Genomic DNA, 17190 nt, shown 5'->3' with positions numbered 1-17190 from the left:
CTATCTTACTGCCATATTTAACATGATAGACGGCAACATTATTAAATACATGGGGGACAATCTTATCATGTGCATTTAATTAATTTGATTTTTATTAAATTTAAAAACATTAAAACAAAATTTATTTGTTTTAACCTGGTCCTAGTTTTTGGCTTGGATCCACCCACTTGTTGGAATGATACTGCTCAAAGTCCAAGATGTGGTCTTCCATCTGAAAAAAAAAATGCAGCTCCCTCATAACCCATTATTAGCAGGTTATGTTCATGTTCACGTTAAATCAAAACTAACCATATTATGACTTAGGATAACACAGGAAGCCAGCTTTGATGTGTGACATCATGAGCTCTTTAAAGTGCAGGATCTTCCCAGCTTTTTTTTTGGATTACACAAAAGAGTGTATGATGTACATATGTGAGTGTGTCTGAGAAAGAGAAAACTATGGCTACGTGCTATGGGTGGATTATCCTTCCTGGGAATTTCCTAAACTTAAGGCGTCTGCATTGTGCATGCAAGAGCATTGTCTTGGACAAGACGGGAGTCTCCCGATGGCAGCCAGCGAGATAAGGTAGCTAGTTGACTGCTAATGGGTGAGTCCAGAGGATGGAGCATTGTCCATGGCGGAAGTGGGAACCACCTTTGGTCTCCAGCTCCTAGAATCTGTTCTGAAAGTGAAGTCCATCATCCCTTGGAAATGGTCCAACAAGGTTACTGAAAGGACAGCTCTTATGAAAGGGAAAAGATTGATTACAACAGCAGGGATGGAACAGCCCCTCCTGGAGACTGGAAAACTCTGAGAAAAGTTAGAAGGTAGTTCCTGCAGCAGCTGTAGTAAAGGGACAAACACTTGAGTGCTTTCTGTTTCCTTCCTGTCTGTTGTTTATTGCATTTGTATCCTTCCTCTTGTCTATAGGTCTCATAGCAGTATACATGATTTCCCACTCCTTTTTTTCTCATCACAGTACCGCAGTATACACTAGGTGAAGCTGAGAGATGATGATTAGCCCAAGTGTGCCATGTAAGTTTCATCACTGAGTGAGAACAGGTCATTCGTTTTCAACCATGCCATCTCTCTGGCTCACACCTAGGTTGGTTCACACATCGAGTTAAATTTTATTTATTTATTTGTTTGTTCTTTTATTATTCAAATTTTGCTACTGCCTATCTCCCCCAAAAGAGGGACTCTGGGCAGTTTACAGTAAAATTAATACTATAATAATAAACGATTAAAATCCTATAAAAATAAAGCAATTTACAGATATAAAATACAGTATAAATATAAAATCCAAGAGGCTATAAAAATTCTAATCTGGTGGGAGGGGCTCTAAGGTGCAAGCCACCCCCAAGAATGGCTACCCACCTTCCTGCCCCAAGCGAGACGGCAGAACCAAGTCTTCAGGATCCTCCTGAAGGTCGGAAGTGAAGGGGCCTGCCTCACCTCTGGGGGCAAGATGTTCCAAAGGGCAGGGGCTACTGCAGAGAAGGCCCACTTCCTGGACCCCACCAGATGAAATTCTTTTACAGACGGGGTCCGTAACATACCCTGTCTGCATGATCAGGTGGGGCAGGTCGATGTTATGGGGATGAGATGGTCGCTCAGGTAACCATGATATGGTTGGGAACCAATGGCCCTCCAGAATCCAGCGTGAGCCAGGGTAATGGGCTGATTAAGATCCTTGATTCACCTCTTATGGATCAGACTTACTCAGTTTGGCAGCCCAAGCCATTGTCTCAGCCACCAGTATCACTACAATATTGGAATCTACCTTGTAAGATTAATATTAGGACACTTTCCAAACTGCATTAGTGAGAATACAAGCACCCTTCCTCAATTTTTTAAATCAGCTACCTCCTTTGGAAACAATATGGATGTTTCAAAGGATTTCCTTGGTTATCTATGTAGGTTTACAGGAATAGCTGCTTTGTTCTTGATAGCAATCCAAGCAGAAGGTATCTGTGCATGCACATGTACTTATGGACCATCAGAGAAGACTTCAAAGCATCCATGCTGAGCCTTCCTAAAAATATGGCTGCTTGAATGTTTTGGGGTGGATTGTTTCACTCATGCCAACACCCACTGCAAGCACCCTTTTCAAATGCTTTGCATAGCCTTAGCTATTACAAGTAGATCAAGATAATATGTATGAAATGCTTGGAATACCTAAAGTCCTCCTCCTCCTCCTAATTATTTGGGGTTCACTGGATTAAGACACTCCTTGCAGGAGTAAGTCAAGGACCATGCTCACTTTAGCTTCTCTTCTTAGTCCACATGAAATAATGTCTATGCAATGGGAAGTGTCATCTCATGTAGAATCTTTCAGGACACCGTATACAGGGAGATACAATCTTCTATTTATGTACTGAGCAGAGTGCTTCTGAGCTATCCACTATAGGCTGGAAGTCTGCTGATATGGAAGGACAAAAATATAATAGCTTTACTTGTTACGGAGGTGGAGAGGAATGCTGACAAGCAGCGTAGGGACAAGCTAGAGATGAAGTGTAGGTTGTATAAGCAGGCAATAGGTTCAGGGTGGACCACTAGGACTTTCTTCTCACAAATCATCTAATGACATTTTGGTGCCTTCTAAATATGTTGGGATTATCCATGAGAAGGGTACCAATTGGGGAAGGCTGATCTAATATCTTCTGGTTCCTGGGATTGTTACCAAGAATGCTGGACCATGAAGACCTTGATCTCATCCAGCAAAGCACTTATGTTCTCATTCAAGCACTCAGAATCATAAGTGCACTCCTGTTTCCATGGTGAAGCAGCCTCTGGAGGTGGAACAATAGCTCGACTATAGTTCATCACTTTTGAGGTCATGCCAAATCATAAGCCTGACTCGGGCATTATTTTAAACCACAGAAAAATAATATATTGAAAAACAGTGGGAATTAGCGTGGCACCTCTGCTTGAAATCACCATTTATCCAATCCCAGTGTCATTCACGGGAAATTGTGAAGGGGGATTCATCTGCATTCAGCTGGGTGTACTTGAAATCTTCCCGTTCAATCAGTAAGCTGTATGCATCCCTATACCTCCTTCACACGACGCTGTCTGTGCTTCAGATAGTTGGGCGATCTTGATTCCTGTTGCACTCCAACTCTCATTAGCGCAGGTTTCCATGGCCAGTGGTCAAGTGTGACCATATTTTAGCCTGATAAAACCTGGGGAGGGGCTACACATCGCCTACCCCTTGCTTGAAAGAAGTCCTACAAAGAGCTATAATTTGCAGAGAGCTGGGTGTTTCTGTAAAGCAGCCTCACGCCAAGACTTTTTTTTTTTATCCTGGCTGATGCCAAGACTTGCTTAGTCTGTCCAGGCCTCCTTGTATGTGTCAGTAAAAATACTTTAAAAGAGCTTGTGGTTATTGCACCTGACAAACAGATTTGTTGAAATGTGTCGGATAATTTAATGGCTTCTGTGAATTCTCTGGGTAGCAGTTTGACATTCTCAGCCAGTCTTTGCTTTGCATTTAGTCATGAAGTTTTGGTTTTCTGAAGGTTTTCTTCTGTTGAGGAAGAGGCTTCTGTTTTTCTGCTTCACCTTTAATTTATTTTTGTGCAATAGTTTTCCCTGGATTTAACTGATACATGGGATACCAGGGAGGCTGCAAATTCTAAAGAGATTACTGCACAATCCAAAGTGTCTTTCCTGGCTAAAGGCCATAATAAATAAAACTGAACTGAATCCAAAGTGTCATGCTCTGACATACCCTTGGAGCAGATGATAACTAAGTTAAATACAGGCACTCTACCCAGGAAAAATCACACCAGGATGTTCTTCTCATTTATGATGGAAAGGATTGAGTGGCATGGTGGTGCTGTGCTGAACTGTCCAAATCAAAGTGAACCAACACCACCCTGGCCATCCTAGAAGGAAGATAAAACTGTCAGAAAATCAAACAATTACAAGTCATTATATTATTCATTATATTATCATTTGCCCCCCTCCCCCCTTTTCTATCTGGTTTGCAGGAGGTGGAGGGAAGCGGAAAGGAAGGAGCAAGAAATGGAGGGAGATCCTCAGGTTCCCGCACATCAGCCAGTGTGATGAGCTCCGGAAAGGGTTGGGTAAGTGCAACATGAGACAGACCCAGCCTGCTCAAGAAAATGAGCTTGGCCCTCAATGCAGGAGCTGGTGGCTGAAAGAATCTCAAAGCACTGCCTACCTTACTTCCTAGTGATCAGCACAGAACACAGAAACTCTTGCCTCACCAAAGTAGGATTTCATATTTCCTGTTACAAGATCTTGTGTGTGTGTGTGTGTGTGTGTGTGTGTGTACCTTTTGCTATTGCTGTTGCTATTATTTTGATTGATGTTGGTTCCATCAACATGCAGGTGCTTTACAGAGTAGAAAAGGTATTAGAGGTCATATGCCTCCTCCAAGGAATGCACAGCCTAAAATTTAACAGAGAAGCAAGGAAAGGATCTGAGAATAAAATTAAGCAAGAGGAATCAATACTTATTTTGGATACTTAAGCTAAGTTACTGTATGGGAGAGGTGGGAAAGCCACAGTCCATGAAAAGGAATATAATGGGGCTGGAAGACAGCAGAAGGGGGCAATCATACTGAACAAGGGTTCAAGCACCTTCTCTAGAACATTTGGGATTCTTTAGCTTGAAGAAAAAAATGACTGGGCAAGATTGATTGAGAAGGAAAAAATCATGCATGGCGTGAGAAAGTGGAAGGAGACATTATTTTTCTGCCTCTCCCAAACACTAGGATCAGATACCATCTAATGAGACTGATTGGAAGAACATTTAAGACAGACAAAAGGAAGCACTTCTTCATGCAGTGCATAATTACCTGTGGAATTCATTACAAGGTGTGGTGATCGCCACTAATTTGGATGACTTAATAAAGGGATTGAATCAATTCAGGGAGGGTTGGTCTGTTGAAGGTGATTAGTCTGGAAGATCGGCGTAGTTCTGAGTTGCATATTTCCAAATACCATCTGCAGGAAAATTATGGTGGGAGAGAAGTCTTTCCATCTCCCATTTGTGTACACCCTAGACCAGGGTTTCTCAGCCAGGGTACCATGGAACCCTAGGGTTCTGTGAGAGGTCACTAGGGGTTCCCTGGGGGATTACAATTTATTTTAAAAAGTTTTTCAAATTCGAGGAACTTCATATTAAAGAAGTAAGTTTCATTATTTTTAGTTTAAGAACACTATTAATGCATATAAACAGGCCTACGTATGAAGCTAATACAATAATTTTGTAACTTCTGAATGTGCAGGGGTTCCCTGAGGCCTGAAAAATATTTCAAGGGTTCCTCCAGGGTCAAGAGGTTGAGAAAGGCTGCCCTAGACACATCTAGTAGGCCACTGAGAGAAATAAAATGCTGCATAAAGATGGGCCATGACTTGATCCAGCGCATTCTTATGATCATGGGCCATGTACATCTCATCCATTTCCACCTCCACACCAATGATTTCCAGATTTTCCAAAACTACACTTCTGAAATTTGATGACATCTGATAAAATATGGCTGTATGATTTCTCAGAGCTCCTTCTCTCTTTTTTAGGGCCTTTGCAAGGCTTAGTATTATTTTACTTCTTAAAATCCTTGAAGGTATATTGGTGCAGGGCAGGAGAAAAAATGGGCTGAGATAACCCTTGGAATATGAGGAGCAGAGAACAGTGGGCTCCTCTTCTAAAGAAATTACCCACCTCTGATGTATGCATGGCAACTGTGTATTTGCGGTGTGAGGACCACATTGCATTTTTATTCCCCACAACAGCAACCCTGAAGAATAAAGTGGGCTAACAGAGAATTTCTGGCCCAAAGTCATTGTGAGTGAATGACTGAGGGGCTGGACTAGAGCCTGGGTCTATCAGGTGCCTACTGTGTGATTTTTATGTGTCGGATCATCTTCAAGTCATCTCTTTCCAACAGCTTCTGTGAGCCTTCCTTCAGGTGAATCAACACAAAAGTATAACTTAATGTCCTTGACGGTTGTGCATCCTGCTCTCTGACTATAAGTGTATATGTATGTATGTATGTATGTATATATATGTGTGTGTGTGTGTGTGTGTGTGTATGGTAACTTTATTGATTAGTCAAATGACCATATCAGAAAGTTGGGCATCAGCCACTATAAGATATAAAATATAAAATATGATACCATAAAACAGCTAAAATACAGTAAAGTTAGCTAAAATATACTACGGTAAGATAAAATACAATAAAATACGGTAGGGTAAAATAGAGATAAAATTGTAAGATAAAATGCAAGATGTAATAAAACAAGTAATAACATACAGAAACAATGTGAGTTTAGATGCATTCATCACCTTTACATGCCACCCCAATGCGTTCTATAAATTGCGTTCTCAGTTCAACAGCCCTAACTAGAAACTTAACAGTTCTATTGACCACATACATATTTGTGCCCTGGAGGAAGTAACCTAATCTTTTGTTACGGTCCCAGTATGTGGTTCTGTCAATTTATGTCTGAAGGTACTGAGCCCTTGCTGGGGCATATAGTTGGCAATTAAACAGGACATGTGCAATGTCTTCTACTTCGGGTGCTCCACAAACACATGTCCTCTCAAAGTAAGTAAGCCTCCTCTTCTCCCAGCCCCCTGCAGACTATTAGAGATTCTTGCCCCTGCCCTCATCCTCTCATGCTTCAGTTTGTTCCCAAAAGACACATGCTGAGATGCAAATGAGGACATGTTCCTACTGCTTGGAAATATGTTTACAGAAGAGTCAAAGGAGCAGTTTCCTACTTGCTGAAATGGAGGATGCTAAGGGGTCAGGCAAGGCAGGACGGGGCAACTTTGCGAGTGGACTCAGCAGGACGTGACTGTCAAAGCCAGAGGTTGCAGGCATGGAATGTGCCATGAGCAGCTGAGTGCAAGAACTTGCTGGCCTCCCCAGTACCTGAAAAGCAAGTCATGAGAATCCAATTTTTTCAAGGACCTTGAATTCTGCACCCAGTTCCAAATGTCCTCTTTGCTTGATATGATTGTATGAAGAATTTGTGTTTCAGGATCAGCGAAGACATCATCCCAAGGCTGGACAGTTTTGTAGCTACACAGACAGACTACGATTTAGAATTGCTTTTCTACTTTTATATGCTCAGACCTCAGGTGTGCTAATGAAAATGTTGCACAGAGTCATAATCTGTGTTCACGCATCACACTAAACAATAATGCAGCTTGTTTGTTAAGACTTAGCGTATAGCCTGCACCCAGCCATTGTTGTTTTGAAAGCATAATTAATTAGTTAGAATAGTTGCTTATTTAATAAACCACTGTTAAGCACACCATGGTTTAAAACAGTGTTTGAATTAGCCCAAACCATGGGCTTCAAACTCATAGCAAGACTTGGTTTCATTTTTCTTGAGCCATTCAGACAATTCTGAAATGAATTTGCAAAGCAAATTTAAATCTCCTTAACTATGATCTGATCTGAAATCTAAACATAGCCCTCTTCTTTGGGGAGTTTTGTGCATCTTCAGCTGTAAATATCTTAGCTGTGGGCCATTTTACTCCTGGCCGAGAATGAAAAAAAAAATCCCTCATACACCTCATTGACAAGATTGTTTCATTCTTGCATATATGTTGGTTATATGTCCCTTTTCTTTCCCAATAGTGGAGAATCTTGGAAGGATGCATCTTTCTTTCCCCCCTACTTATACTGTTCAGAAAATTCATTATTTATAGTAGCACAATTAGATGATTTTAGATTCTGGATTTATTTCCAGGTTATGGTTAGGATCCAAAAATGAAATAACTATGTTAATTTCTGCACTCCTGCAAGATTGTCAGGTATCATAAGATACGATTAGTTTGGTGTGGGTTCTTCCCTGAAGGCGTATTTCTAAGTAGCTTTTGCACTCCTTTCAGACTTGCCAGATATTTAAATGAAATACTATCCCCAAAGTAAGGCAGGCCTTAATCTTAGCAAGGTTCAGTGCACTCCCATCAGCAGTTTTAGAGGGAAGATGCAAGGGCATCCCATCCAAATCCATATGTCCATGGGGAGAAGGAACCACTGAAACCACCTCAACGTGTCTTACTATATTGCTCATTTTATGGTGAAACACGTTGTGAGTTCTTAGCCCCATCTTTAAATTACCTGGTCACTCCTATCAATTTTATTTAAAACTCTTACTTCTGCACTCAAATTACTCTATTACTTTAAGTATGGACAAACGTTGTCATGTAATACAGTATGTAAGACATGGAGCAGTTTGATTAATATGCTTACCTCATTCACATTAATCAATACTAATTTTATGTGGGCAATGGTTTTATGGACTGGTCGTTGACCACCATAAAGAATCTCAGTGTCTCTTGTATGATTTCAGGGGTTTTACATGAGTTTTCGAGGCTGAGATTTTAGCCGTATTAACATACCATTATCATTTGGCATCTGCCACCTGGAAAAATTGCAGGCCCCTGGTTTAATGAGTTGGGGGGAATCCTGTTCAAACAGCCTTTAGTTTTATTGCATTTCCTTTAAAAGATGGCACTCCAGCTTGGTGGATTTGAAGCCCCTCTGTAGGGCGGGTCACCCTTGAGAGCCCCATGGCCCAGAGCTGTCTGCTTGCGAGTGACAATCATTCCTCCCCTATCTCTTCCTTTGTAGAACGAGACTACAGCAGTTTGTGTGACAAGCAACCCATTGGCCAACTGCTTTTTCGCCAGTTCTGTGAGACCCGTCTGGAACTCCTGCGGTGTATCCACTTCCTGGATGCTGTGGTAAGGCGAGCGCAGTTTGGCTCTGGTTCTAGGTCTGGCTCTGACAAACACTCAGCATGCTGAGCTAGCCATTGTGGGACAATTGGATTCCCTTTGGAACTTCTGTTTAAAGCAGGGTTTATCAACCTGGCCTATTTGAAGATGGGTGAACTTCAGCTCCCAAAATTCCCCGGGCAGCATATGCTGGCTGGGGAATTCTGGGGGTTGAAGTTCACCGATCTTCAAATGGCCCAGATTGAGAACCACTGGTTTAGAATATCAAAAAGCTTTGGAAGGCAAGGGATTGATGACGGTATTGTAGCTCAATAGCAAAGTTGATGGAATCCTTGATATTTCAAGTCTAGAAGAGTGATGGGAAAAGACCCTTGATAGCAGATGCAAATTGAGGTAGATGGGTCAGTTATCTAATTAAACAATTAGTTTGTTTTCTCTCCTCCTCCAGGAATGCTTTAGCTGAGTATAAAATACCTGCTTTCCATTCAGTCAGTCATGTAGGGTCTCCTACTGAAAACAAGCAAGATTTGGTGGCAAGTGGTTGAGAAAGGTCCTTTTCCAAGCACTATAGAGAGGTGCTTCAGCTTGGATCCTTCATCCTTTGCAACCAGTTGTAATTTGGAGAATCCTTCATGGGTGTTTCTCATGACAAAATGACAGCCACCTAACAAGCTGCTCATGTCCAGGTCTGCATAAGCCACTGTTTATCACAAGGCAAAATGATGAGGGAAACAGAAAAATAGCTTTGTAAGAAGGCTCGGATGGAGGTGAGCCTTGTGCCTCCTGTGCCAGACTGCGTATCTGCACTCACACAACACAGCAGAATACCTGTTTCCCAGAAGCCAAGCTGGTGAAACTCAGAAAACACACACATCTACACTACCCTTCCACCAGCACACACACATGTCAAGGTAAACCATGCAGTGCACACTCAAACATACATGCAAAAATATTCCCCAGCCCCTCTATTCTTCAGCTTTTCACTTACTACCCCCAGCTTACAGCCTTCTGTTTGAGGAATCTCAGAGAAAAAAAACAATCATTCATCTGTGCTCATCATAGATGGTGGTCTCTCGCTGGTGGCTTGAAGTTTCCCATCCATCTTCTCCGCCTGGCTAGTAAACATTGGATGCAGGTTAGGAACTTTTGTGGCTTTGTTCACGTGGCTGCCTCAATCACTCTGCTGTGGGAGATTCCTTCCTAGATAGGGGTATGTATTCGTAACTTTCTGGTTGCAAGTGTCCAGCTTTGAAACCGAAAGAGGAAGTACAAAATCAGTCGCTCTTTTGAGATATTCTGCTCACCGAAACTCTAACAGCAACCTTTTATCTTCTGTTCTTTACATAACCTCTTCCTGTCAGTACTGCCTTCCTGATTTTCTTGTAGACGGAAGACAACTTTAAAAAAAATAGGGGGGGAGGGAAAAAAACCACCCAAATTCCTGAAGAGTGACCTCTGGGAGAGGATCGGAGAGGAGTGTGTGTTTTTCAGCCCATTCTAAAGTCAACGGTGCAAAAATTCCATTGGAATGACGTGGAATTTAAAAGTCAGTGCTTCATCTGAAATACTATCCTAGTGTTTTTGTGGGTTGCAACCCCCACTCATGTCTTTCTTTTGAAAATTTTGCTAAGTCCGAAAGCATTTTAACCTCAAGTAGAACAAACCATAGCTCAGGGTTTCTTCAGCTCATTTTCATCTTCAAGTTCCCTCTTCCACATCTGAACCAAGGCAAAATTACGATCAGAAATCGATTTGTTTTTGCTCCTGGGCCAGGAGGCCTTTTCAGATGCTTTTTAAGTAGGAACATCAACCTCACAAAACACCCTGTGTTTCTCATTACCAAACTTTTTATGCAATTGAACGTTGTTCTCTCTCTCTCTCTCTCCCTCTTTTCCTCTCAGTTGGAGGGAGTTTGTTGAACCTTGGGCCTTTTTCTTATTTTCATAAGCTTGTTGAATGTGAGTGACAGGAATGCCGATCTGGTCAGCTGGCTGCAAAATGGGAAACACATGCTTGGAAAGCAATCCTCCGTAAGGCTTGGACTCTTACAGCCAGAAAAAGACTGAGTGATAAAAACTCATGGTTTATTTAAATCTGGTTCAGGAACTTGACCAGACCGGGAGATCTCTTCTCAGGGAAATTAAAACTGGTGAGCATCAAATGCTTCAGGTGTGGTGTTGAAGGATCCAGAAGGATTTATGCTTTTCATGTTTCATAGTTAAGCACCCCGTTTTCCCACTCTTGTTTCCAAGGTAGTAGAAATGGGTACAACTACAATCCCAAGAAATCTGTCACTAGATTTGTGTGTGTGTGTGTGTATCAACCATTTGTACCCTGCTCTATAGCCTGAAAAGCTCCCAGAATAGCTTATATAATAACAACAGTTGGACAGCTCTCAGAATTGTGGTCTAAAAAACCCTCCACACACAGAGGGAAAAGTTGACAAAGAAGGCAGGGGAAAATAAGAACATTCAGGTACCAGATTTTAAAATTCTGTGGTTGCTGTAATGGAACCAGGCTGCTTATAGAGGTCCAGATGGTACCTTTACTGTATGTAACTCCAAAGCCAATGATCCTGTTGCTCTACCATGCCAGACCAGCAGCCTTAATATCTTTTACAGCAGGTGGAGATTTTTCCCCACCCCTTGGGTTCTCAGTGGTTTCCTTCCTTCCTTCCTTCCTTCCTTCCTTCCTTCCTTTTTTCTCAGAGTTGACTCCTGGTGACTACCTGGAAAAATTCCTATAATTTTCTTGGCAAGATTTCAGAAGTGGTTTGCCCTTGCCTTCTTCTTACTAGGGTTGAGAGAGAATGACTGACCCAAAGTCACCCAGCTGGCTTCATGCCTAAGGTGGGACTAGAACTCCCAGTCTCTTGGTTTCTAGCCTGGTACCTTCACCACTACACCAAACTGGCTCTCTCTCAGTGGTCTAGCCAGGACTAAATTTATGGTCTAAGGAAACCTATTTAGTGTAAGGCTAGATTCTTGTATAATACTGAACAGTCTGAATAAGACCAAATATATCTTCAGCCTGATTAATTATAATAATTGAGCATTGCAGAGTTGGTTTTACTGAGTTTAGAATGGCTTCAGGAAAAAGCCTTCCAGTTGCAACATGCTTCTTTTTTTAATAATGCCCATCTCACACATCTGGAAATCACTGTCTTGGCTCACACATTGTCCTCAGTCATGGTTTCTTGAACAAACCACAGCTAGCTGAATTTACATATACTGCAAATCCATAGGCCATAGTTTAAAAACATTAATTTTAGATTCACACAGCATGCCAACCTCAAACCAAACAATCACACTGTATGAACTTAGTCACTGTGTTTATAGAGCACAGGGCTAGGTCCTAAGTTGGTGAGGGATTTAACAGGGTGCCATTTTGGGGTGCCTCCTATCTGAACATCCAACAACATGGGGAGTTCAGTGATGTCACAGTGGTTGCCATATTTATTTTGACATCTGCAATTGTGCTTTTGCATTAAACCCATAATGCACTGGAATTAGAAGTTGGAGCCATTGCCATCTGGGAAAATAAAACTGGATGCAATAGCTGGGTGCTGCTAGAGGAAGAATTTTACAAGTATCACCAGCAATGTAGGCCCCAGTCTGTGTCCAGGCACGCCTGTAACAGGATGCCTGAGCTGTTCCAGCAGTGGCACTGTTTATAGCCTGCACAGAAATCTCTGGGGCTCTCTTTTTTATATTCTTCCTGAAGGTGGTTTCAAGATGCTTTTAGTTAATAAATTATCTGCTATAATATGGTGCTTATCTTTCATCAGATTGAGCTTTTATGTGCTGCTGTTTCCCATCCCTTTCTTTTATGACGATGGAGTGCTATTTTATATTAAAACTGTGCAATTGTTCTTTTAATTTGTGCACCGTTCTGTTGACCCTTGGGGCAGGGGAGCAGGATAAAAATAATTAATTTGATTGTTGGGCTGTTAGATCCCTATCCTTCTAAGTTCCTGCTGTTTTCTGCGTTCATTCTCTAGCCAGGCTTCATCCATCACCAGGATGCCTTGGGTGTGCATGCAGGTTCCCAGTCCTGCTGAAGATCTGGGGCCCCTCTAGTAAATCATTGTCCCCTTGATTATTTTGTGGCTCAGCAGTGCAGGGTTTATAACAACTCAGCCTTTAGTTTCTTCCATCTTCCTCCCTTTCTCAAAGTCTCCCCAGACCCAAGACTCTTCTCCTACTTTCCTAGCTGTCGACAGTCTTGTACAGTAGCAAGATGGGGAGCTTTCATCAAGCACCCTGTAGTTGGTGACAGAGCAGAGATCATTCATCTCCTCCCCTGGGGAGTTGTTGTACATTCCTTCCCATTTGTGGGAATTGCCCAGCAGTCTTTTCAGTAACAAAAACACAGATGTCACTTGAGCCTTGAGAGTAGCTATGACCTGCAAGCCATCCCAGTGACACAGACCTTCTAATTTGGATCTTCCTGTTTTTGAGGAAGTGGGGAGATGCTGTGGCATTTTATTTAAGGCGGAGAAGAAAATCCACCTGTATCCACCTGCTTTGATTGGCCACTAGAGTTCCAGCTCCTTTCTCTTGTACTTGAAAAGGAGTGCAAGGCACTTTCACACTTGACTTTATGGCAGTGGTCTGCTGAAGTTGGTTCTGTCTGGTGCATGCTTGGCCAATTTACCTGCCTCTCCCCCTGTCAGTATTGGGACAGGATCAGGAGTCATTGTCTTGTTTCTCTTCTGTTGCTTAGCAGCAAGCCCTGTTCCAAAACAATGGGGAGGGGATCTGTGGGTCAGATTTTTTAATAGCAGCAATGTGCTCTTCTCCACTGTCAGGCAAACAGCTTGTGGTCCTGTGGAAACAGGCCAGGAAGGGGAGTGAGTGGGATACTAGAGAGACAAAAAGAATGTGGGAGGAGGAGGCGGGGGGGTTAAAGGGAATCTCAGACAGGGACTCTAAGCCTGAATCCAGAAGCAGACCTGAATGCGGGGCCACACTTTTGGCTTCATGTCTCAATTCTAGGAGTTCCCTTTAGGATTCCACTCTGGGAGATGCAGAAATCCTTGCTTATTTCTTAGTAGGGGTGGATGTGAAGCATTTCTCCATTCATACAGCAGCATCAGTGCGCAGATTATAATGCTTTCCCATTGTGGTGTGAAAAGCCCAAGTGCCTTAGTTTTCCCCAATTTAGATCCCACAATCCAGCCTAACAGAGCATTGCCACTTTGTCTGCTGTTTTGGGTGGGATGTGACCCTGCTAGGATGTCCACAGGTCCTGGTCACTCTTGCATCTTGCCCTGAACCACTGCTGGATCAGCTCTGAGCTAGATCAGAAAATGTATCTTGCCATTCCCAAGCATTTGCAATATGGCTATTTCCATCCCTTCCAGAAGCAGACTAAGGAGATGGTAAAGCTCAGTGCTTGAGGGCATGTGTGGTGTTGCAGGATGTTGGGTGTTCATTCCTTAGCATCTTCAGATACCTAGGATGCTTAAGGACCTAGCCAATCTTTGCTGAGCTTGAAGAACTAAGCAGGATGAGATCCGGTTAGTATTTGGATGGAAGAGATCAAGAAATCCTAAGGCTTTAGGCTAGTCTTGGTATCAGTAAAACATTCTAGAAGAAGCTTGACAGCTCCTTTATATTTTTGTGTTTTTGGGGTTTTTTTAGATTGGGCCAGGTCCTTCCCTGAGAGTCTAGTACAAATATGCATGGAAAATTGGTGACATTCAAGTTTATATACAAGTAAACCAATTTAGCAACGTCCATATGTGTTTCATCACAGTTGTCATTGTGAGCCAGTAGGCGAAATGTGTTCCATCCATGGTCCCAGGCATCTTGCTGATTAGGGAGCTATAAACATCCCCTTTCCCCCAGGGAAAAGCTCTAGTATTTGTGCTTTCCCATCTACTCTTTGCTCATGCCTGGACACAAAAAATCTGGGCCCTGAAAATCTCATCTGGCTTCTGGTGGGTAACATCCGAATGGTTGCTTATCCTCGATATAGGAATACCTGAAACACACACAGAGCTTTTTCAATCCAGTGTGCCATCCCCATGTATATGCACTTAGATGAATGTATTAAGGTAAAAGACATACTGAAACAATGTGATACTGGAGAAAGCAAACCTAAAGCTCCTTTTACTATTGAAAAAAAAAACGGTTGCAGCTTGACACATTCCAGGAAGTATACAAAATACATGTATTTGCAAAGATGCACAAAATCATGCATACTTTTTTTTCCTGTTCAATAAATAAATATACTGATCAATACTTGCATTTGGTAAAATGAAAATATTGGTGAATTGTCCATCCCAGCTATGAAAATTGCTGCTAGCTAAGAATAGATGACACTGAGGTCAACGGACCAGAGGTCTGAGAAAGAGATTGATTCACACAACATACTAGCCCTGTTTGTGGCTTAGCAAGTTGTGTGAACCCATTCAATTGTGGTTTAGTCAATTAACCATAAATAAGTAATGCATCAGTTGGCCTAATGTGAACACAGTCAGTATAAGGCAGCCTTAAATTTGCAAAAGTAACTTATGTCACGTTTTGGTTCTTTACTAGCTCACTAAGTAGTTAGTAACTTATGACTTCTTTTTGACCTCAGAGAAGAGGAGAGATGCTGGCTTCTTTTCAAGATAATAAAGAAACAGTCCATTTCCTTCCTCCTTGCAACTGAGAGGGCAAGGGGAAGGAATAGAGAAGCCCATTCACGTAGCTGATGCAATAAGACACATCTGTGGGTGTGGAATTTCTTGATGACTCTGGCTGGCCAACAAGCCAGTTATTAAATACAAAGCAGAAATAACATTTCTCTGGAACTGCACCTGAAATATCACCATTGCAGTTGAGGAGATGTTGCAATTCTGAAGACAAACAAAAAGGAAAGGCAGAGCAGCAACCAATGTTTCATCCGCAACTCACAACTTTATATCAGGACAGAGGTCTCTTCAGGTTCTTTTCCTTGAATAGCCACTTGAGCTTTTAAAAATGAAAGGAACAAGCTGGAAGACCTCAGGGACTGAACCTGGGACTTGGGCATATGAATAGGGCACTCTAGTTTTGAGCTAGGTTTCCTCCCTGCCAGCCCCAAAATGTGGTTTGTGAGCCAGCAGAGAATGAGGAGAAACATAAAGGCTTCAAAAAAGCCTGATGGAGGCAAGAAATGGCCCCTAGATGTGTGGGATAGATGCTCTCTTTGGCCTTCAGACTCAAAATCCCAGCCCTGAAGGATGGTGTCCTTTTCAGATGGAGCCTCTGGTATGGTGATCCTCTTTTCTTCTTCTCCAGGCAGAATATGAGCTTTCTCCAGACGAGAAGCGCAAGGAAATGGGCGAAGAAGTTATTCGGCAGTTTTTCAACAAGGAGGTCAGTATATGTCTTCACAGGATGAAGGTGGGGGATGATGTGGCCCCTGTGAAAATGTGGTTCTATACACAGAAGTTCAAAAGTGTAGTTAACAAATGCTTCAATTGTCCTTTGCAGGAGCTTACGTTTCCTTTCTCAAAAATTGCCCCATTTTCCTTCTTCCAGCCATCATGTGAGATTTTTAGGTTGAGTAAAAGTGCCCGGCCCATTTCAAAGTATGTGATCTTGTGTGTTGGCTTTCAGAGTATCCCCATCTTTTCATTTTAGAGTCCAAACATTGAATAATCCAGAAGAGCCTTCCCCAATTTGTTGGCCTTCCAGATGCCAACTCTCATCCTCCCAGACAGTATGGATGATGGATTATGGGTGCTGTATTCTAGCAACCAGAGGGTCACTAACTGGGGAAGGCTGGTCTATGAACCCAGAGCAGAGACTTTAGAAGCATTTAGGAAGTGTTTGTTTTACCCCAAGGAAGAGGAGCTGAGGTAGGGAGTGAGGGGCAGAGAAGTATAAGAAATGAAATCTAGTGTGCAAGATGGTTCAGTGGCATTAAGAATGATTAAGTATGTTGGTTCATGTCTGGTTTCCTTCTTTTTCGGTGTATGTGTCTTGGTCTCAGTCCCTGGGCTATATGGCAGAGATTGGTGAACCTCTTCTGAACCAGTGCATAGAAGATCTACAGAGAAGCCCTTGCAAGGACCTCTTCAGCAGTTGTGTACAGTGAGTGCTGCATCCGGTGGAACTGGAAGCTGGAGGGGCAAGGGAGTGGGCTTTGTTTCTGGTCAGGACAAGCTTGCATTTGTATATATAGAAATCCCATTTTTTGCATGATCAACCAGCCTTCTCCAATCTAGGAACCCTTTGAGATGTGTAGACCAACCCTAGCGTTCCCCAGTCCAAGTGACCATTGCTGAGAATTATGGGAGTTGAAGTGTATGGGTGGAGGGTGCCCAGTCATAGAACATTGGGACAAAACATGGTTACCTTAAACATAATTTTCTAAAACCAAGGCAGCTTCATAAATCATGGTTGAAGTTGGCTTGTTTTAAACTCAAAGGGTAATTAAAAGAACCACAATTTGTTGGGTTCGAATGATGTGGCTAGATGTGACTAATACATTCATGCAACACA

The 17190-nt window shown here is 42.4% G+C and overlaps 1 protein-coding gene across 1 annotated transcript in view; it reads left to right on the top strand.

Annotated features, from left to right (window-relative positions):
* Positions 1-17190, top strand: part of LOC134502497 (G protein-coupled receptor kinase 5-like) — a 66731-nt gene that overhangs the window by 34243 nt on the left and 15298 nt on the right. The window contains exons 2-5 of the mRNA XM_063310865.1: positions 3976-4071; positions 8604-8716; positions 15982-16059; positions 16679-16779. Of these exons, the coding sequence (XP_063166935.1) occupies positions 3976-4071; positions 8604-8716; positions 15982-16059; positions 16679-16779 (388 nt within the window). The remainder of the gene's footprint in view (positions 1-3975; positions 4072-8603; positions 8717-15981; positions 16060-16678; positions 16780-17190) is intronic.

Source organism: Candoia aspera, chromosome 9 (assembly GCF_035149785.1).
Source record: "Candoia aspera isolate rCanAsp1 chromosome 9, rCanAsp1.hap2, whole genome shotgun sequence".
Classification (NCBI taxonomy): Eukaryota; Metazoa; Chordata; class Lepidosauria; order Squamata; family Boidae; genus Candoia; species Candoia aspera.
This window is presented reverse-complemented; position numbering and strand designations above follow the sequence as displayed.